The sequence below is a fragment of the Sebastes fasciatus genome, chromosome 4 (assembly GCF_043250625.1).
Source record: "Sebastes fasciatus isolate fSebFas1 chromosome 4, fSebFas1.pri, whole genome shotgun sequence".
Lineage (NCBI taxonomy): Eukaryota > Metazoa > Chordata > Actinopteri > Perciformes > Sebastidae > Sebastes > Sebastes fasciatus.
Window position 1 is genome coordinate 34,965,437 of NC_133798.1, and position 23,897 is coordinate 34,989,333.

Consider the following 23,897-nt stretch of genomic DNA (forward strand, 5'->3'; position numbering starts at 1 on the left):
TAGCTTTTTGTTGAGGGAACCAGGATTGGCCTACAAAATACGTCATCCCTTCAGCACTTAAATTCAAACATTTCCTGTAAGTCTGACCTTGAATAATCAAACACAGTTAAATAATAGTCAAGTTTCACCTTGTTTATATACGTAGATGTCTGAAACTCAATAGGGTGCGGTGTTGAGGCCGGGGAAAAAAAAAAAGAGCATCTAAAATCACCTGACTGTTGAACGACCAGACTACCAGACACAATCAACCACAGAAGCCAAGTCCTTCCCATCAGCCCGCCAGCTGTCTTCCCGTCAGCACTATCCTGCTGTACGGTCATATCTCTAATGTCGCCTGGCTCTGAACACAGCTCACATTACACACCACTGCAGTTACTGGCCATCTGCGGTGCGTTATTAAAAGGCTTTTTCATGACGAGAAATGATTCCAGCGGGCCATCAGAGCATACAGAGAACTGTTAGATGATACCGCTGGCGTGATGTAATGCTGACCGCCATTGTTCGCCATGTGGCCTGCACTTTCTGAGAAGTGGTCACACACAGTGGTCCGGTGGCTACAAAGGCTGCACTGTAGTCAAAAGGTCACAAGACTGACCCCTGCAGCCGCCGACGTGTCCATCAAGAGCCGAGAGTCGTCGATCGAGACAATAAAGCTCTATGAGCTCGGTCACAGTGACTCAGCTCGCTGCTGAAAGTGTTAAACTGATAAAATGAGACTGTGGTGAGCCACATACACACACATACACACACATACACACACAGACACACACAGACACACACAGACACAGACACACACTACTTGTCCTTGAAAGCAGTCTGGTAAAGGTGAATCGAGTCAAGTTGCTGTCATAAGCTGGTTGTGTGCCTGTATGTGTGTGTGTCTGTGTGTGCATGTGTTTCTATGCAGCAGGGTAAAAATGCTCTTAAAAACAAAATTAAATACAAGTAGGGGTAGGTATTATGGCTAAAAATCAATATCAGGATATTAATACAGTAAGCAGAGCTGAAACGACTGGTCGATTAATCGATTGAGAGAACATTCGTCAGCACCTATGATGATTGATTATCGAGTCATTTTCAAGGAAAAACACCAAACATGTCTCAGCTTCTCAATGTGAGGCTTTTCTTTTTCTTATGTTTTAGTAAAGTGAATATCTCTGGATTTTGGACTATTGATTGGACGAAACAAGCAATTTGAAGACGTCAACTTGGAAATTTTAACAGGAAACCAACGAAGGAATGAAGGAAAATTATAAATAAAAATTATTAAATATTTTTTTTGATGCTGATCAATGTCATTACATATTATAATATGGTGTTTAATGCAATGAACAGTGCTCCTGTGTTTTGCATTATATCCTCTGATTCCAGCATCTTAAATGTGAATATTTTCTGGTTTCTTTCCTCCTCTATGACAGTAAACTGAATATCTTTGAGTTGTGGACAAAACAAGACATTTGAGGACGTCATCTTGGGCTTTTGGGAAACACTGATCCACATTTTTCACCATTTTCGGACATTCTATAAACCAAACAACGAATCGATTAATCGAGAAAAAAATGTACAGATTAATCAACAATGAAAATAATCGTTAGTTGCCGCCCTAAACAAAAAAGTAATTTTCTTAGTTTATCTTCAGAATTCATCATTCATTCATTTGGGCGACCTAATTTAGTAAAATCCTTATGTGATGCTGTGATGATGTGCATCACATTATGATTCTACTTTAAGTCAATCTAAAATAATACAGAATTATCACAAAACTCTAAATACTAATACCTGTTTTTGCACTTTAGCTCGTTTTTCCTTTCACATTTCTTCCACTGAATTCTCACATGTTTACCAGTGGAGGGAAAAATCCTGGAAGTTTTGGAGACAGACTGTACAGACTAAAATAGTTACTTAATTTAATCAGAAATACCTGAAAACGGAGCAGGCTGGAGCGGCACACACAGCCGGGGCACACAGTGAGTAAAAACAATGAACAACAAAGAGTCTCGGCTGAAAGGGTTTCCAGCAATGGAAATTAACTTAAAACCAAAACTAATAGCATAAATTCAGGGTTTATTTGCCAACATGGATATCAAATGTTGTGTTATTTGATAGTTTAATAATAATATTTTGCAGAAAGCTCCAAATCAGACTAAAAGTCACATCATGAGGACATAAACTCTAAAGTGAACTCCTCAGACTGTTGTGCTCGTGGGTTGGAGCTGGCAGTTACATTGTCTGCTTTGAGCTTGTTTTTGTGAGTTATGTTGTGTATAAAGCTGCATAATTAATCGAAATTTTAGCAAAATTGCAATTTTCTGCAAATTTTCAAATCGCAGTTGGCTCAGTATTTGTTAAAGGTGAAAAGTGTGTCAAAATACCATATTAAATGGGAATATTGAGGTGCTGCAGAGATGTCCAGGCTTACACATCATATTCTACAGACTTTAGAAAAGATGATCATTCCCTCTAATATCAAAAATCATATCGCAATTTCAATATCAGTCAAAATAATCACAATTAGATAGTTTTTCAAAGTCATGCAGCCCTAGTTGTGTAAGTGAATGTATTTGCTCGAGTCTCTTGGTGCGTAGGAGCAGCAAGAGTCCTCCACACTGGCTCAACGGATGACTAAAATAGCCTTCGCCTGCAATGCTGTTGACCTTGCTCTTCACAGTAACACGATGTGAAGCGGCGGGCTGATGGCCACGCTGGATCCAACAGCAGAGGAGAGGTGGACAGATGCAGAGGTGAAGAGGAAACCATTTTAACCTATTATTATCACACTCACCAACAGCTTATTTCCTTTTATTTCCCCTGAGCAGAAAGAAGCTTTCACTTTGAGAAAGAGTTAAAACTGAGGAAAATAATCCCCCTTTGGATTTTGCCTCGAAGCACACCCCATGGTGCTTTTTAAGATCCGCTTATCACGTTCAAATTGTGTCTATCAAATGTGGAAAGCACAATATAATTGATTTAAAATATTTATAAAAGAACAAGGTTTAAAAACTAATATTTCACTCGTATGCAGGTTCCCCTCCTTCCCTCCATTCATGCAGCTGGCAGTAAGCTTCTTATGTGAATCCAACAAGAATGACTTATCGGAGTCTACAGGCAGTTACACAAATGTTCTCAACCTCAGCATCTCCTGCCAGCGAGACACAGTTCATCCTGAGAAATGTTTTCCTTTCTACTCCAGACCTCCTTTCTCGACACTGGTACACAGATAATGTCAGAGTCGGTACGTCTGCTGCTTACTGCAGAGTCTTTGCTTGGCGACACACAAACTGTCCTTGTTTTCTACGAACGTGTCAAGTAACTACATTCTTGTTGTTTTTTTACATTCTCTCTTTTTCTCACATTGCTTTATTTCTCTTTTGGTTGTCTTTCTTGTAAACTATTATCAAAATGTTAACGTCTGTACAAATTTAGATCCCTGTGTTGTGTATGGATTTGTAAGGCTAAAGCCATATGATTTTCAACAGAATCTATCAGGGCTGCAACTAATCAATTAATCTGACGACTATATTCTGGAGATTATTTTTAGGGGGGAAGAGAAAGAGGGTGCGACATGCAGCAAAGGGCCGCAGGTTGGATTCAAACCCGGGTTGCTGCGGTAAGGACTCAGCGTTGGTATATGGGCGCCTGCTCTACCAGGTGAGCTACCGGAGCGCCCGAGTAATAGTTTTAATGTACAAAATTGTGAAAAAAATGCCCCACGCAATTTCTCAGAATCCAGGATAACATGTTCAAATTGATTGTTCTGTCAAAACCAAAAGTGTGAAATGATAGATATTCAAAAGATATTCATATTAAAATGATGTAAAACAGAGATAAGCAGCAAATCATCATATTGGAAGAGCAGAAACTTGTCAATTTGATTATCGATTATCAAAAAAGCTGCAAATTAATTTCCTGTCGATCTACTAATCAACTAATTGACTAATTATTTCAACTGTAAAATATATAAGAAATCTCCATTTTGATCACAGTCAATATACAGTAATGTGACAAGTAGCGTCAGTTATAAATCTAAGTAACGCTCTGTTACATGGCTACATCCCTACCGAGAGTTTTAATGGAACGATTTATTTGGATTTATAGACAAAGCAAAGGGTTAACAGGAGTCCTGCGGTAGGTAGTCCCAACGTGGTCTGTGGTTCAGAGCAGTGATTCAGCTTTATGATCATTTTGGAGGATGTAGATTGAGAGAGAGGCGTTTCTGTTATTTAACCTGCCCTCATTGATATAAATGGGGTGAGCAAAATAATAGAAACTCCTGTCTTCCATGATCATAACGAATCAACACCTCTCCACAGTTTCAGTTTCAATAAAAAACTGAACATTATCACCTTCATGAAGTTAGGATTTATTGCAGGAATTGATGTATTAGACTGCATTAGTTTTAGCTAGGTGTACCTAATATACTGGCAACTGAGTGTGTAATGAGTAACTTGCCCAACTCTGAATCTGGAGTTAAATATCTGCAAATAAACAACAAGCAGACCAAATTACAGGCATTAAGAGGGGAGATGGGAGTAGATGGACGGACCATATATACACTAGAGCATCAGGAAATACATCACCAACAAATTAGCCAGATGTATTACTTCATCATGACTGGCTTGCATTTTTAATCCATCCAATAAAGCCTTGCTGACCTCAAGTTTGCAGCCTGACTCACATTCAAACGTTCACAAAGCTTCAGAACAGCAGCGGCGGCAGCATCTGACCGAGGCAAATGGTTCTGTAATTGGCCTTACAACTTGTGGAAACCAAAGTATTCGGCTGGTTCAACTCAGCAGCCTTGTTTCTTGGCTGGCGGTAAACTTTTTACCCCCAGAGAGCTGCTTCTCAAAGAAACACGTCAGACCCCGGGGCACTCAACAGCAGCCCATAATGTCTCCGCATCCAGCTGTTGTTCACGGGATGCAAAGCGGCGCATTAATGTGGACGTCATGTTCAGCTGCCGGGGAGTGTTGGAAAAGCTACAGCACACAGGAGAGCAGTTGATGTGATGTGTTGTTTATAGTGCGGGAGCAGCTGGATGGTGAGAGTCACAAGTTCATACAGTGTGATGTCGTCACTTTGGCATGTGTGGTTACATATTTTTCTTATTATCAGATTATCCTATTTATAAAAGCAGCTTTTTAAAAATTACATGGCAAACTAGAATTACCGCCTCGCAGTTAGTAATCATTGCAGGCATACAATGATTACATTACTTGCCTATCGCCCCCACTGTTGTTTTACTTTTTTTATAGAAATAAAACCCATTTAGTTAATTTGTACGTATCAGCACCATGTTATCAATACATAGTCGGACGATGGACGCTACAAACTGAAAGTGAATGTGTACGGAGTCTCAGCACAGATTAGCAGGAGTCACATTTCACACACGAGACAAGAGAGAGTTGACAGACCAGATTATGGCGGAGGATTTGGTGTCAAATCGAAAAGTAAAGGAGCCCATTTGGCAATATTTCAGTTTTAAACCCAATGCTATAAGGGAACCATAACGTTAATAATTAATTAGTTAGTTAATGTTTAGGTTGTAGCGGGCTCAGTTTTAAAGCTAGAGGCACTATAGTAAACTAGAAAACCAAACTAATCCATTGGTACCAATCATATCATACAAGCTTGTAGCGAAGGAGGCTAAATAACGCTCCAAACCTGCCCTAAATTTTGGCGAGAAAAAACTGGCATGGCCATTTTCAAAGGGGTCCCTTGACCTCTGACCTCAAGATATGTGAATGTAAATGGGTTCTATGGGTACCCACGAGTCTCCCCTTTACAGACATGCCCACTTTATGATAATCACATGCAGTTTGGGGCAAGTCATAGTCAAGTCAGCACACTGACACACTGACAGCTGTTGTTGCCTGTTGAGTTTGCCATGTTATGATTTGAGCATATTTTTTATGCTAAATGCAGTACCTGTGAGGGTTTCTGGACAATATTTGTCATTGTTTTGTGTTGTTAATTGATTTCCAATAATACATATATACATACATTTGCATAAAGCAGCATATTTGCCCACTACCATGTTGATAAGAGGATTAAATACTTGACAAATCTCCCTTTAAGGAACATTTTGAACAGATAAAAAATGTTAATTAATTTACAATTAATCACGATTAAATATTTTAATCGATTGACAGCCCTAACAATAACCTTTGCTTCCTGCAATAATGTGAAATAAATCCAACTAATATTGCTGCAACTTCCTCTCAAACTGTCACTTACACTGCTGCCAAAGTGTGGCTCTAGAAAAGCTCTTCCTTTTTTGACTTAACAAAAACACGTTGGTATTTTAAATCACTGAATCATTTTTCTGATACCAAACGGTTTCCTACATCTGGCAAATTATCAACAAGAACACTAGAAAAACCCACAAAACAAATACTGGAACCAGAAATGAAAGATGGTATTTCCCCTGCCCTCATAACTCCCTTTGCTTATTTGTCTCTGTGACATTTTGACTGTGCACCTCGTCTCTCGCACCTCGGTCAGACAGGTGATTGATGGGGAAGTGATTACATGGGACACAGTCATGCTCCCCACACACAAGCCACCAAACACAGTGTCTAGTTCCTCAGAGAGCAATGTTCCTCTATCTGTGTTATTATCAAAACAAGCCTCTAAGTCCCCCCCAGCGCTGTCGCCTCCGGCACCTGAGCTCTGACAGGTATTCGGTCGCCAGTGTCAAATCATCACCTGCAGAGAATCAGGTTCAACCACAGCTATGTCGCGAAGCTACGCCGCCAAGATACCAGTCATTTTCAACACATGTAATACATCCCTTGTTTGTTATTTTGCACGAGATTCCTAGGATGTATGACATAGTATAAAGCAGTAGTCACATGCAAACGGCCTCCAAAGCCTCTATTATGCAGGACATTTTAAATAATATTACATTTTCACAGAGGCCAGAGACCATTCTTTCTTTACAGTATGTAAGAAAAGTGTAAACACGAAAGCAGCTGCAGTTTTCTTCCCCGGATGCAGCGAGGACTGGAGGTCTAAAAGGTGATTCATGATTTCCAGATGACAAAGCGTATACATCCAACTGACCGCACAATTGCCTCGTTTCACTGTACGGACCTCCACATGGGACGCACATGGTGTCAACATGCACAGCTGCGTGTTGACATGACATCCCCATACGTCCTGACAGGAAGCTGTGTGCTGCAGAACAAAATGTCTGCCAGAAAACAACACGCCACTGTGAGCTCACGGAGTCATATTTATAAGGCTGAAGAGAACATGTTGCCCTTGAATAGACCTTCCCAAAACATGAAATTCCCAATGAAATTCCATAATCCATAATCCACTATTGATATATAATCCAGGGCGGATTAGGGCGACATTCCATTAGGGTTTCCATCAATGCAGAGATTGGACGGCCAGTTTTTCTGGGTCAAATAATATATATAAGAGTCGTATGTGGTAAAGCCGGGGCTGAATATAGGTTTCCCCGCATGTGGAGGCACTCCACTCTAAAAAGGACATTTCTATAATCCATTTCATGCCTCGTCTCACGAGCCGACATTCCTACGCCGGAGAAATAACCTGCTGACTTCTCTTCAGATTTCATCAGGCTTTTGTCACTTCCTTTCTACAACCCTTTCTAATTCACAACATATGAGTCACTTTCAGATTGGCTTGAGCTCGCTGCAGTAGTAAGTAGGACATTTTTAACTAAAGAAACATGAGACAATTATTGTGGAATATTTCAGACCTAAATTAAGGAGCTATGGCGCTAAAACAATTCTTAATCTCAAGGTCACACATTGCTGGATCTTTACTTGAGCCTTATTAGTCTGTGTCTTGGTTTTACTATGAAAAATATGGAAAATAAATAGAGTCTGCACCGTAGACAATGCTCCCATGAACATATAACAACCAGTGATGTTTCAAGCTCGAGCTTCTGTCCAGCACGATAATTAACCGTACAATATATGGACATGACATCAATCATTTTTGCTAAACCTCAATATTGCCCGTTGTGTTTACATGTGTGTTGGTTTATTGTTGTTAATTCATTGTTTTGGTTGTGTAGTTTAATTTTATTTATGTTTTATATATTAAGGACTTTTTTTTTTTTTAAATTAAACATTTACTACTTTTTGAAAGGGTGTACTTGCATTATTATGCTATTATATTATCATTATATCGGTGGCATAAATTGGTGTTAAAATAACGATAATATTGTTTATCGCAATTATTTCTGGGACAATATATCCTCCAACAAAAGTAGTTATCGGCCTATCCAGCACCGACGGTAGTATTTATCATTTGGATGTGCATGCTTTTGTAAATATTTTTTTGGTTTGCTATGAAACCCTTTTACCATCTTTCAGGCCGAGACTTGACTTGATAAGAGAACCTTAAAAGGCCGTCTGAACAATCAAAATACAACATGGACTCCGTAAATTGCTCTGGTGAAGAACGTCGTTTTAGTCGTCAAACTGTCTTCAAACAGTCGTCTCAGGCTGAACTTGTACTCTACTTTGGTGTTATCTGTTAACTTTTGGCTCTTTTCCACCAAATGGTCCCCAGGAGCAAAACTCAGGAACTAAATCTGGATCACACAAATTCCTATTTAATTTTTTGGGGGGGGCAAAAGACCAGGAACTACATTTAGACACGAGTTCCACAGCTAGTTCATAAAAAGGTTTGTGGGTTTCTGTGAAAGTTCCTGCAGTAGTAAAGCTACTGTCTATTACTACAGGCTATTAGACTCATCTGAAGTGGTCTTACAGTCATACCAGACAGTCCGGTACAATGCACTCAAAGAACAAAAACATAAGACAAGACTGAAAGGTTCATCATCAGAAATCATTCCTATCAAAGATTTGGAAGCCAGTTCAATCTGTATTAGTTTTCTGAGATAATGCTCACGGCTTCTAAAAGGTGGAAATGCAGATCTGAACCACCTCCTCTCTCTTCTTGCTGACAAACCAACAGACCAACACAAGCAGAACCATTTCCTCCTTAACATTTGTTCAACGCTGCAGGTGTTTTCATGTGAGTTCCTACCTCCAACACAGGCCCCGCTCCCAGGATGATCTGCTCTACGCCGCTGGCGAATCCCTTCTGGCTGAGTGCAGTCAGGTGATGAATGAGGAAGTTGGTGCTCTGGGTCTTCCCAGATCCGCTCTCACCAGAAATGACTATGCACTGGTTCTTCCGTCGCTGTAGCATGGCGTGATACGCCACATCCGCCACAGCATAAATGTGGGGCTCCAGCTTCCCCAGTCTGTGGTTGTCGTACAACTTGACATATTTAGGATTGTAGATGGGCAGGAACTGAAAGGGGTTAATCACAATAAGAATACTCCCAATGTACGTGTAGATCTTCTCCTGGCGGAAACGTGCACGAAGGCTTTCTAAAATGGCGCGCTCTGTTAGCTCCGGGAGAGCGCAGAGGTCGGACGGAGGGTCGCTCCCTGCAGGCTGGGGGAGGAAACCCCGTTCCACCAGGCGGCGACGCTCCTCAGTCACCCGCAGCCACATCTGCAGGCTGCCGCCATAATGAATAGATCCATCCAGGTTCTTCTCCCGCAGGAGGAAGCGGTAGTCGTCGCCACTGCACAAGCCGCTGCGGTTCTCCAGGGCGCTCCGCGGCCACAGCATCATCCGCTGAACAGGGCAGTCGCCGGGGTTCAGGATCCATTCCTCCCCGCCGAACTCCTTCACCTCGGCCAACACGTAGCATTTGGTGCGATCCAGGCGCAACCGTTCGATGAGGCACTCGATGGCTTCAGCGGCTGTGGTGTTCTTGCGGGCGCTGACCGGGCAGTAGATGGTGCCCTCAGCCAGGGCGCCCGGGTAGACGCGCAGGGTGAACTCCTGGTCCTCCAGGCGCCGCCGCATGCTGCCGCTAGCGGTGGCCATGTTGGCGCTGCTGGCGTAGCTGCAGCCGCCATCTTGTAAGCTCATGGTGGCGCAGCAGGTCCCATCAGCACACCGCTCTCTGGGCCCAGAGGACTGACTCAGGACATCCCAACTGGAGGAGGACAGAGACGGAGAGAGAGAGAGAGAGAGAGGAGGTTAAACATGGTCGCAAAGCAACAAAACAACAACAAGGGTTCAAAGGAGAAATTAGTGGTTTCAGATCACTTCATGTTCTCGGGCATTTCCAGTACATTGAGTCACAACAGGGTCAGTAGAGTCATGGAGATTTCATCTGTCCTATGACAGAGTAGGTCGCCTCAATAGGCTTTCTGTTTGGGATGGTAAAGGGAACGACTATCACCGACGCCACAAAAGAGGAGCATGAGACCGAGTCAAGAACTGATAGCTATTCAAAACAATGAGGAACAGTAGCTGCTTCATGAATTTAAAGGCTACTGGCTTATCAGAGTGTGTGCATGCATGTGTGTGTGTGTGTGTGTGTGTGTGTGTGTGTGTATGTGCGTGTGTGTGTGCGTGTGTGTGTGTGTGTGTACTCATGTGATAATCCAAGGGCTCTAGCCGTGTGCCAAGATTAACAGCTGCCACTTTCCACACAAAAGTGGCTGTAATGAGAGCACAATGGTTTAATTCACCACTTCCCTGTTGATAGTGAACACAGCACTCCATTCTCTCACACACACACACACACACACTCACACACTCACACTCAGTCCAGTGTCACACACGACAAAGCTTCAAATGTGATGTTGAAAAAAAAGATAAACCGTAAATTGCTGCTAAATATGCTGATGATTATGAGATCAAACTACTACGATAACTATGTGATACTGATATATTGTATAAAGCAATATTACATACTCAACAGGTGTACTATCGTTCAACGTACTTTAGTGTGAATAAACAGTAGTATGGCTCTTTTTCAGACTGAGTGGTAATTTACATCGTCACTTCCTGAGAGCCTCCTTGCCGGTTGGAGAAGTGTAACCATGGTAACCTGTGCCAACCTCATTTGACCAAAACAACGCTTTGTGAGAATCAAAGTCTGAATTAATTTAAAATATATATTACGCCTATAGCAAAGTTATGCCGCCGCAGTGTCCAGCGTTGCAAACTGTGATATTTCACGAGAAATAGTATGCAATTCGTGTACTATTGGTTTCATACTTAGGTTTTGGACATACTAAAATATCTCACACACTGTTTTAGCGTATTAAATAATGGACGCATTAACTATATTTAACTCACTGAATTGTATAGCAACTAAGAAAAAAGTAACATTCTGTTGCTTTTACTTTAAATTATATTAAAATACTGCAAAACAAGATCAAAATTCAATATAAGTAATTATTTTACAAGCTTATTATTCAGATAGTCAGTAATGTTTGCAGTATTAAGCATTGCATACATCATTTTAATAGAGTAGGTACAATTTCCTTAAAAAGTCCTTCCTTTAAAGTACATAAAATAGTAATATAATAGTACATGTAATCTAATTTTTGGATGAAATTCTTCAAAATCCAGCAAATTGAATTATATGAGAAAATAATTCTAATCTGTGAAAACTAAGTATACATACAAACCACACGCATATATACAAGTACTGTTAATGAAAGGACAGGAAGTGATGGCATCACTGTCAGTGTTTTCTTTGTTGAGAGTAATATTATTAGTAATATTACTTTGACATTGTTTAGTCAGTCGTTTTTAATATTGTCAGTCAGATCTTATTCTATTCTACTATGTCATCATAACTAAATGCAGAAAATGCATAAGAGTGACAAATGTGTTTTGCTGGACTCCAGTCTCCATGCAAATACAAAAAACATTAACCAGACGATGAATATGAATCTCTAAAGTACCCCAACATGTAGAAACATGAACTCAATTTAAATGTAGGCCAAAACCAAGACCACCGCCGTGAAAGCCTCGATGATCCCTGCACTTCATCATCTCTTCCTATTTCCTTCTTTTTCATTTTTATGCAGGTTTCCTATCAGGCTTCACGCTGTTTCTGCTCCTTTCTCTCTGACTGTGTTCTGGATATTCACTTTCAACACAAACAAATACACGCATCACATTTATTTTCTACATCCTTTTATCTTTCAAATCAATTTTCCATTCAGGTTCTGTTTGCACGGCAGTCAGGACAAGGCATTAAAAATGAGATAACCAACAAATGTACTGAGGTCATTATTTCTATTAAAATATGTACCGCTGTCCTTTAAGGCTCTCTAAATCGAATCCTGCTCTCATTTAAAAACATCTCTCTCCTGCTTTGCCAGACGACTTTTAATTTTCTTCATTGGCTCTCTCAGCTAAGTGCATGCACCAGACAGATAGAGGAGGAGAGAGAAAGGAGAGGACGAGCCAGCCGGTCGTCCTCTGAGTGCCCCAGACAGACCCTCCTCTCCCTCCTTCCGTCTGCAGTGATCCTGACCACCTACAGCAGTCTGCAGCAGCCCGCCACCACCAGACAGAGACAGAGAGGGAGAGAGGAAATAACCAGCTGGGCGTCTGTAAGAAACAAAGAGGTGAACTGTGAGGGATGAAAGACGGAGCAGAGGCAGAGACGACAGAGAGTACACAAGATTCAAAACAACGTCCCCCGCGACTGATGCAGCCACTCGTTGAGGCACTAATGAGCTGTTCAAACGGGGGACGGGTCAGAGTTTCAAGTCTGTTATGCAGAAATGTAAATACAGTCGGTATTCATGGTCCTTTTATGCCGTCTGGTGGGGTCCTTTTGAGTATTCGTGGTGCTTGTACAAATAAGAACAAAACAAATGAACAACACTGAAGCAAAGCTACTCGAGTAAATCTGTGTCACTCTGAAGTTCCCAGACCGCAGAACTAAATCTGATCAGCAGGATGAGAGATATATATCTAGACACTGGATTGATTGAAGCCAGCTAAATATGAGAATCACGTGCATCCACACTTTGAGTTGAGATCTCCATACACATTAAAAAATCAAAACAAATTCTTCTTCCTCCTTTATCAGTTGGCAAACAACAAAATGCACTACACTGATCATAGAAAGGCGACAGAGAGTCGTCTTCTTACTTCCCTTCTTCTTGTGTCTGAGCCAGCTTACATCATTTTCTAGACGCTCTATACATCCACATTCCACCTGCTGGCCTCTTTTGGTTGATATTAGGGCTGTCAAAATATTTAATCGTGATTAATCGCAAAGTAATCTCACATTTTTTATCTGTTCAAAATGTACCTTAGAGGGAGATTTAATACTCGTATCAACATGGGAGTGGGCAAACATGCTTGCTTTATGCAAATGTATGTATATATTTACTATTGGAAATCAATTATCAACAAAACTGTGACAAATATTGTCCAGAAACCCTCACAGGTACTGCATTCAATCATAACATGGCAAACTCAAGAGCAACAGGCAACAACAGCCGTCAGTGTGTCAGTGTGCTGACTTGACTATGACTTGCCCCAAACTGCATGTGATTATCATAAAGTGGGCATGTCTGTAAAGGGGAGACTCGTGGGTACCCATAGAACCCATTTACATTCACATATCTTGAGGTCAGAGGTCAAGGGACCCCTTTGAAAATGGCCATGCCAGTTTTTCCTTGCCAAAATTTAGTGTATGTTTGCATCTTTATTTAGCCTCCTTCGTGACAAGCTAGTATGACATGGTTGGTACCAATGGATTCCTTAGGTTTTCTAGTTTCATATGATGCCAGTATCTTCACTCTAGCTTTACAACTGAGGCCGCTACAACCTCCGAAAGAATAGCGGTCACGCTAGACAGCGGCCGGTCAGCTTTTTAAGAACTTTTAAAAATCGCAAATTGCGTTAATCCATTATTAACACAAATATGCGTTAAGGCGTTATTATCAGGTCAACTTTGACAGCCCTAGTTGATATACATGTACAGTTACTGAAACCAGCTGTTCTAGCCTTCATTTATCTCTCCCGTTAGTTTGTCTTCATCAGTTCCCTCTAGCTGGCTGATCCCAGCTGTCAGTCTAACTCAGTGAGTCATTAAGCTGGAAACTAGTGACTTATGACTGTCGTCGTCATGTCCTCGTGTCACCGCTAAAACGTTAACCGCTAGGGGAGAAAGACAGGCTGCTTTCACAATGAGAACGGATAACAGATACAGTGGATAGAGAGAGAGAGAGAGTACAGTGTGTATGTCAGAGTGTGTAGGTTTCAGTGAGAAAGTAACTGTTGTCTGGCCTATATGTCTTCACACTGGACCAGACACTATCTAAAGAATAATATATACTGTGTGTTGTACATTTTCAAATATAACTCTAACCCTAGGGATAAAACGAAAGAAATACTAGAAATACAAAATATATAAAATTACAATTCACAGTTGGTCTAAGCAAATCTTCCCTGAAAACTGAGCTTGGATCAACAAAGTTATGCAGACCTACTTTGAATTTTGTAGTTAAATGTTTGTACAGAAACAGAAATAGTTTCCTGCTACTTCAGAACCAACAAAACACGGGAAAGCCACCATGACACAATAATGATATATGCCCTTTTTACCCATTTCCTATTAGTGATTGATAAAGAGCAATAAATTTTCTAAACAGCTAGTGTCGGGTAGTTTTTTTCCAGGAAAAATCTATTTTACGTAGAATGTAATTGGGTTTATATATTTCCAGCAGAAGCAAAATTTTTTTTTTTTTAATAAATAGAAGATTACCTGAGTAGAAAAGATTTTATCAATATAAAATGTATAGAACAAGACATTACAGTACAGTAAGTCACTCTGATACACGAATTATCTCTGGGAAATACCGTTCATTAACACCACAGATGTCACTAAAATAAAAGGATATTGCGGATTGCCAGTTTAAAGGATAAGAGGGCAATCTAAATCCCTACTCCGGGTAATGACATTTTTTCCCCAAAAACGGATATACGGCAAGTTTAATTCTTCTCTTGTCGGCCTTGTTGCCTGGAAAGCTTTGACCTGCGAGTTAATTTGAGCAGAGCAGAAAATCACTAGTCTGTCTGGCTGAGACTTTATGAGCCAGCAAGCTGGACAGCAGGAGACATCAGGAGTAGCTGAAAGGTTGCGTTGCATCGTCTGAGGGATCAGGGGTGGGGACTGACGGATGGTCTTTCAGGGGGTCAAAGGTCAGAGTGAGGAGCCGAGGTTACATACCAGCTGAGGCTCACATGTGTGGAGCTACGAAGCTGCCCGGAAAATTAGTTTTTTGGGGGAGATGAAAAAACTTTTCTGGCATTTCCTTGAACAGCTGCATGCGGTGAGGTCATTCAGGCAGGAACTGGACGGCTATTAGACACGAAGTACAATGGATAGACGTGACCTTAATACTGTATGTTCAGCATTTACAGCGAGTTTTAATGATGATGATGGATAAAGATGGAAAGTGATATAAGTCAGGCACAGCGAGGAGGGGAGGACACGAGATGAGAAGAAAGATAAACAAAAAGAGGTGGTGAAGTGGAGGACGCTAAACGTCTGCTACGTCTTGTTTTGACACGGTTGAATCTGAAGTGCTGACAGCGTGTTGAGATAAGGACGTACGCTGACGTGGTGGAGGAATGAGCTTGTGCTTTAAATTGGAGAGAGATTGAAAGAGAAGAGGACGTCTTAATGAGAGCGTGCCGGTCGTTTGACTGGTGGAGAGGTTCAGCCCCGGGTCACGGCCATTCGGAGCCATCACTCAGGTGTTAACGTTAGAAAACAGAGCTCCTTCCCAGTAGGCATTAATATTTAAAGAGAAAGAGCCCGACGGAGAACGGAGAGGGGTTCGGAGAGGAGAGGAGGATTTAAGTTTAGAGAGGGGAAAGATGGAGAAAGAGCAAAGGAGAGAAAGTGACAGAAAGGACAAGGAGGGCTGCAACTGGTGATTCTTTTTATGATTTAAAGGAGTGAGTAGCATTTCGGGGGATCTATTATCAGAAATGGAATATAATATTCATTATTACGTTTACTTTAGTGTATAATCACCTGAAAAATAAGAATCATTGTGTTTTTGTTAGCTTAGAATGAGTCCTTCATATCTACATAGGGAGCGGGTCCTCTTCACAGAGTCCGCCACGTTTCTACAGTAGCCCAGAACGGACAAACCAAACACTGGCTCTAGAGAGCCTTTCATGTTTTTATGTTACTTGAAGGAGTGTAAAACCGTGGTACCGCCAGCCACCGTCTGACTTCCGCTGCTCCTAAAGTCGTGTTATTATGGTAAGGATGGCCTCTGAGCGAGGCGAACGCTGTTACCACAATTTTGCACTCGGCGGCTCACGTTACTGCAGTCAGTTACCACACGACTAAATGCCACCAAATCCTACACGCTGTACCTTTAAAAGATGTCAGAAAATGACAAAAATTGTTTAATTGTCTATTTTTTGTCCGTCCAACATTCCAAAACTCGAAAACAACAAAGAAAAGCATAAAATCTGCACATCTGAAAAGCTGAAATCAGCAAATATTTGGCATTTTTGGTTGAAGAAATGACTGAAACGATTAATCGACTATCGACACGTGCAATCGACTAAAGTTGCTACAGAGCAACTTGGTAGCCGAATGGTTACAGCGCATGCTACATAACCGCAACATCACCAGTTTGACTCCGGCCGTTGGACCTTTGTTGCACATCATACCCCTCACCCTCTACACCCCGTTTCCAGTCTGTCATCTGTCCAATAAAGGCAAAAATGACGCTTAATTTTCTGTCGATCGACAAATCAACTAATTGTTCCAGCTCTAAACAGGAGGATACAGGCGATGGCAGCATGCAGCTGTCTCCACTGTATACAATCAAATACAAGTTAAAGAACACTGTAAATATGCATTTATTGCTTTGGATGCACTGAAATTTGATCTGAAAAGTAATTACCTAATGTCCAACTACAACTTCCCAGATATCGGTATTGCCATCTCTCCTATGAAGCCTGAAGGTCTACATTGTGGTTGCATATGTCCATTAGCTGCCGCATTAGAGTATTATTAAGTGCATTTATGTGTTTTTCTATTCGTTCAGGAACTATCAGGGCAGAATTTGCAGTGGTGGACATCACTGAACATTACAACTCTTAGTCTCGTTTATGTGACTTAGTAGTTCCTGGAAATCTTTGTTTGAAAACGGGCTTCAAGAGAAGACTTCAGACATACATTTTGTGACCCCTGAACATCTCTTCAATACACTTTCGTCTCTCTAGCCACGAGACAAAAAGGTATGTTTCTCATCTTTTGAAACTCCTACAATCTCCAGATCGTTCTTTGGCACAGAGAGAGAATAAAAACGGATATTTTACAGCAGCAGTGCAGCAAACATGCCGTAAATTACTCCGCCTCTATAACAAATGCATTAGAGGAGACGGGGAGTCTTTAGGATCGTATAAAATGTAGAGAAAGCTGCCAGCGACCGGCACGCATCCAAGATATTAAATACAGATGAGAAGCTCAACTCGTCCTGCAGGTCTTCAAGAGTCTGGCTGGTAAACAGTAACACCCCCTCCTCTCCCACAGTCGGTTCTCACCAGTATAACGGCAATAAACACCAAACCTCAGCATTCCTCCACACTGCTCACACACACAACTTCATTTAAATCTCTCAACACAGAACGTGTGTTTTCTCCTGGTCCCAAAACTGAGAGTTGTTCTGTACTTATTACACCAAAGATGACTGCAGTAGTAGAGGAGTTACTATATGGTTAATCTGAACTGTGACTAACACACAGTACTTCTTCTCAACCTCCACACACACTCGCTCCCGCCCCTGATCACTCATCAGAAAAGATCATTAAGGGATTACAGGCATATTTCAAACTCCCTGTGGGTTTATTCCTCACTACTGGCTGCTGATGATCTACAGTAGGTCCACACACACACGCACACTCACACCCACGCACTCCCAAAGCATCAGCTCGCCACACCTTGTCTGCAAACATCTCACCAACGGCCCCTGAACTCAAAACTAAGAAAGGTGTGTGTGTGATTTGCATGCAGCTGGTTTTATGGAAGCGTAGATGTCACCTGGAGTTTTGTCTTTGGCTTGTCGTTGCCCGTTCAACTAAACTGCATTCTCAATTACGTTTGGAAGGAAAAGTATTTTGTCATTGCGTTTGTCTTTGACGTATCACAAATATCTCTGTAATGCAAAAAGTGACGTAGTAAAATGAGCGCAGAGCAAGTGATCTAATATATCAAGCGACCGTTAATGAAAGTTACGTAGAATAATAACATTATTGGTATAATAATGAGTATAACAAGCAAGACAGTTCACTATTGGCGGGCGGGATGAGTCCAACAAACGCAGGACTTTCCCCCAGGAGACCGCTGTTCGTGTCCTGTGTGAAACTAAAAGTCATCGTTCAGTTACTTGGTTATTTTATGCCAAACCATGATTGTTGCATTTTTGGTTTGTTTTGTTTCAATTTACAACGTTAATACATGTTTAAAACGGTTTAAAATTGCGACCATTATCTGGGAGAAAATATGATTCCCTCTAAACGTAATTGAGAATGCAGTTTAGCTGTATGGGAATGTAATTTTGTCAGAGACGGGGTTGTGAATATTTCTATGTGTTTCACCTTTTTTGTAAATAATCAAAATAAACATTACTGGATTTTCAAAATAAAAAGCAAAAATAAAGTAGCCATATCTGTACAATAGGTTTAGAAAGGTGGGCTCATGAAACCTTTTGTATATAATGCCAAACATTCACTCTTATCATGCTACACATCAGTTGTTTTCTGCCATTTTGCACGTTAAAAGTTTTTCACACCATCTGTGGAAAATGAGGGTGGAGGAAGTAAATCTGTGACCTCTTTCCCTCCTTCAGTATCTTCATTTGAAGTTCCCTTTAGGAACATAAACAATCCCCCAAAACTGCTCCAGTAGAGTTGCCTGAGAGCCTCAGTGTGCTTTAAATGAAACACCTCTTCCCCCCCTAAACCTGTTTGATGTCAGAATAAGGGGGGGGGGCTGCGCCCGACGTAACTTGTAACTTTCCAAAATTCAGATAATCTGACAATCACACCCACTTTCTGCAGAGTCTGGCCAGGTGTGTGGAGTCGAGGAAGCATGCATGAACTTCGCTCTCTTTCAAGCTCTTTTTTGCCTTCTTCAAAGAACTAAATCCGATACTTCTCGGGTGTACAACCGAGTGCAACACCATGATCCTCTTTGAAGAGAGATTGACTGAAGGTGGATGCTGTTATCTGCATCTCGCCCCTCACTGTGACGGCTCTATAAACACTTTCACCTTCAGATGTGGTCGGACGACCAGGTTTGTTTAAAGCTGGGACACACCAAGCCGAAATCAAAGAACTAAAGGTGATGAAGGCCACCAGCTGCGTCGCCTCATGTCGCCTTTATCGCCTTTGTCGCCTTTGTCCTGGCCAAAAAGTTGCATTCGAACATGCCGCAAAGACTACAGCCGAAGGCCAACTACCACGTACGTTCTGCGCCTGCATGATATGAAATAACTTTCCACACTAGCAGGTAGCGGTAGTCTGTATTTGACGTTCAAAAGGGGAAACCGGAAGACCGAGGACTGGGGATATACAGGCTGTTCATTCCAGATGGCCATGTAGCTGTGAAAATATCTGTATATTGGGATGATCTGATGAGATGTAGATGGAAAATGAGAAGAGCCTTCTGTGTGTGCCCTCTTGACTTTACTCATTGGCTCACTTTCCTCACTTCTGTTTCTCTTCTCGTGCACTGATTCGTTTAAGCTGAACCGCCAATCAGAGTTATTTCTCTCATCGACGAGCTCCGCCGCCGATTCAACATGCTGAATCGAACCGAAAAAACTCAGACATGGGCAGACTGGAACCGACAGACGCTCACCTACGGCCCCAAACTGTCTGACGTGCGACCGTCGGCTTGGTGTGCCGGGGCCTTAAGGCACGCTGAGCCCTGCTGACTGAGCTTCTACTGCAGCATTTGCTTTAAAGTGTGAATGTGAGACAGAGTGTTACTGGAAAACAGAGAATGTGTTCAGAAAACTTTCCCTGGAAAGTTAAAGGTAGAAAAAAAAGCTAAATAATAAATGCCTTGTGTGTGTGTGTGTGTGTGTGTGTGTGTGTGTGTGTGTGTGTGTGGTGTGTGTAGTGTGTGTGTGAATTCCTGAATTCCAGCAGGCCAGCAGAGCTCACAGGAACTGAGCCCACACAGACACAAACATCTGCCAGAAACTCGTGCACACAGAGACAGAGTGCCGAGTCATTCAGTGCAGCGTGTGACTGTGTGCGTGTGTGTGTACGCGTGTGTGTGTGTGTGTGTGTGTGTGTGTGTGAATGCGCAAAGAAAAAAAAAATGCACAAGCAAGTTGCAATTTCTGCACCGACCAAATACTAGAAAAACACCAAGGACTGCAGGTTTTTCTGATTTTTTTCTCTCTTTGTACTCTACAACTCAGCTTGGTTAGAGACTGCAACACCTTTTTTATATAAATGTGTTGATTGAGCATCTGGGAAAAAGCTGTTCCAAAAATGACAATCTACATGTACTTCTTTTCTCTATTTTCAAAAGTAAAATAAACAGTCCCCTTATCCCTCTTTAGGTCTTTCACCCGACAAAACAATTGAAACCCACGTGCATCATATACTGTAGGGCTGTCAATCGATTCAAATGTTTAATTGTGGTTAATCGCAAATTAATCACACGTTTTTTTATCTGTTCAAAATGTACCTTAAAAGGAGATTCGTCTATATTTGAGTATTTAATACTCTTATCAACATGGGAGTGAACAAATATGCTTGCTTTATGCAAATGTATATATTTATTATTATTGGAAATCAATTAACAACACAAAACTATGACAAATATTGTCCAGAAAGCCTCACAGGTACTGCATTTACTGCAGCCCAATAGGTAACAACTGTGTGTCAGTGTGCTGACTTGACTGTGACCTGCCCCAAACTGCATGTGATTATCATAAAGTGGGCATGTCTGTAAAGGGGAGCCTCGTGGGTACCCATAGAACCCATTTTCATTTACATATCTGGATGTCAGAGGTCAAGGAACCGCTTTGAAAATGGCCATGCCAGTTATTCCTCGCCAAAATTTAGCATAAGTTTGGAGCGTTATTTATTTTCTTACCGACAAGTTAGTATCAATGGATTCCTTAGGTTTTCTAGTTTCATATGATGCCAATATTGTCATTCTAGTTTTAAAACTGAGCCCGCTACAACCTAAAAATCACAAGTAAATAAATTAGTGGCGTTAAAACAAATTTATGTATAATTGCGAATTAACTTTGACAGCTCTAGCTTCATATCTTATTCTAAGACAGATATTTTCATTCATTTCTTGTGGTAATAACTTTTCAATGATCTGCTAAAGTGTCCACAATGAGAGGAGAAAAATGATACACAACAACATGTTGGAAGAAGAGGGAAGAGGAGAAGTATGTTTAAACTACAGATGGCTTATATATGACTTTACATGCCGTCAACACATATGTGGGCACACCCTGAACTGGTCCCCTCACAAGGTCAATACTGAGAGAGAGAGAGAGAGAGAGAGAGAGTGTGTTAAAGACATGATGCAGAGCCACTTCCCCATCCTCTGCCCTATTACATTTCCCAATGGGGGATGACATCACCTCGACCTGCACCGCTCTACTCCTAGCACAGGGAAGTACACACACACACAAACACACACACTCACACTAATGGAGCATCAGTGTCAGAAAAAGACCACTGTGGGGATCTGTATTGATTAAAGACCCCCCCTCCTCACTAAAACATCATCTGAGCCTCTCTGTTGCCATGGTTACAGGCTGATTGAAATCAATTAGTACCATGTGCATCTTATATCCTCTCAATGTGATATTTTTGTGTTTTCTGTGTAGTATCTTGCATCACTGTTACACTGTCTTCAGTCGAGGATCAGAATGGGGAGGTTTTTGTTTTGGGGACTGGAACAGTTTTCTGTTTTTCTATTTCCCAAATATCTGTTTTCCGTTTCCCTTTTAAACCCCTTATTTTGATGCTACATAACGAGCTGCAGATCCAGCAGTAATTAAAGCAGCATTAACGGTGTTTTTTGGCCATTTAAGGACAGCAGAATAAACCGTAAACATGCAACCGTTGATGGCAACAATCAGACTGAACTAAAACATTTGTGGGCAACAATCTTCATTTCACATGTAGTCAGCAAAAGAGGGGCAAGTCATATTTTCCTCATTTCAAAACAAAATGTTTTACTTAAAAAACATTTTTCACAGGATTTTACAGAGCTGAAGGTATAATATAAAATGTTTTACTGCCTTTTTAGCAAAAAAAAAATCTTGAATCACCAAATTAATTGGGGTTTTTTTGCCCTTTTTTGTAATTTTATTCATGATTACAAATATTTTATTTTGAATATGTCCACTGGGGCCTCTCAAAATAACGGTAATATTTTCAGAATAACATTAAAATTCATGTCAATTTAATTTAATAGAATGATTTCTATATATTTTTTTGTGTATCACAAATTCTTATATCAGCTTAGTGAGTAAACTGCACTGCACAAAAGAGTGTTTTATCTCGCTCTATGCTTTCTATTCTTTCCCAGCATGCAGCTAACCAACCCCCCCCCGGGAGACACCGATGACTCTATAAGTGATGAACAGCGAGTGGTTATCGATCCGAGCCTGTGTGCACAGAGAAAATGTCGACATCGCCTGCAGGGCGGTGGGTTGTGTCCAGCAGGCCTCCTGCCGGAGGTTGAGCCTGAACATGACCGACAGGAAGTGAGCCTGACACAGACACATTGTCTGGTTGGTTTACTTCTATGTGCATTATGTTATTTAACCACTCAAACGTCGTGGATGATGTATGTGTTAAAAGTGTCTATAAGTGCCTTCTTGTCTTTCTTGTTTTTTCCTTGTTTTCCAAGAACACGTTTTTGCCTTACGGTTGAGTACACGGAGCCACCAGTTATCTCTCTTTCCAAGTATTGCTTTGATGGGTTGAGAGATAATGAATTATTCTTTTTATAGAGGAAGCTGAAAGAGGCATTTGTGTGTATTTGAGTTTTGTTGAATCATATTATAGCAGCAGTTACTGCACAGAGAACAAATATTCATTATGAATTAGTTTCCTGTCAGAGATATTTTTGCTAATAAGACTAAATGTCTACAGACATGCTAGCGGCTCTGTGAAGCTTTACTTAGGCACTTAGATGTTTAAAGAGAACGGAGTTAACAGTAAGAGCTATAGACGGACTTTAAAGCGCTTTGAGTGGTCGGAAGACTAGAAAAGCGCTATATAAGTCCAAATCCATTCACTTGTACAGTATATACAAAATACATATATGAAAATAAGATTGATTGGACTATATTCACCAGAGGTATAAAACACGTTACATGCCCTTTACAAATTAAAAATAAAATACCTCTAATTTGAGAGGGACATGTCGTTATTCTTTGATTTTTGAGTTGCTGGAAATAAATTGAATAAATTACGCCTGACAATGACTGATATATTTTACTTCAGGGAATCTCTGACTACATACTGTACATGCTGAACATTTAACATTTTTACTGTATTAATTTCGATATTTTCTTAAGTTAAAGTCCCGAGAAGTGTATGATTCTACTTTTTTCCATTGTCTAGTGTTAAAAAAGTTAACAAAAATCGCAATAAATTGTAATATCAAATCACAATACACATCAAATCGGCAGCAAAGTATCTTGATAGTATCGAATCGGGAGATAGGTGCATCGTCCCAGCCCTAACTCTTACATTAGTACAACTGGGGCTGATGGGAATGTCATTCCTTTTGCAGGAATTTAAATAAAAGCAAAACCAAACTGCTGTTGAGATATTTCAGTCTGGATTAAAGTGGTGAACTGACCAGCAGACCAACACATCGCTAGCGTGGCTTTAAACCGTCATGCCTCGTCTACTGGACCAAAAAAATGCAACCACAAATGTGGAAATGTAAAACAATGACCTTGAATAATTTGGTCAAAAACATGAGCAGGATCCTTCACTTTTGCAAAATTGTGTGCAGGGAAAAATGTTGT

At 41.0% G+C, this 23,897-nt stretch overlaps 1 protein-coding gene across 19 annotated transcripts in view; it reads right to left on the minus strand.

Annotated features, from left to right (window-relative positions):
- LOC141766740 (unconventional myosin-IXAa-like) overlaps positions 1 to 23,897 on the minus strand; it is a 166,069-nt gene that overhangs the window by 115,334 nt on the left and 26,838 nt on the right. For all 19 annotated transcript variants that reach the window (XM_074633854.1, XM_074633850.1, XM_074633848.1 and 16 more), the window contains exon 2: positions 9,034 to 10,003. In XM_074633854.1, coding sequence (XP_074489955.1) covers positions 9,034 to 9,936 — 903 coding nt within the window. In that variant the 5' untranslated portion in view covers positions 9,937 to 10,003. The remainder of the gene's footprint in view (positions 1 to 9,033; positions 10,004 to 23,897) is intronic.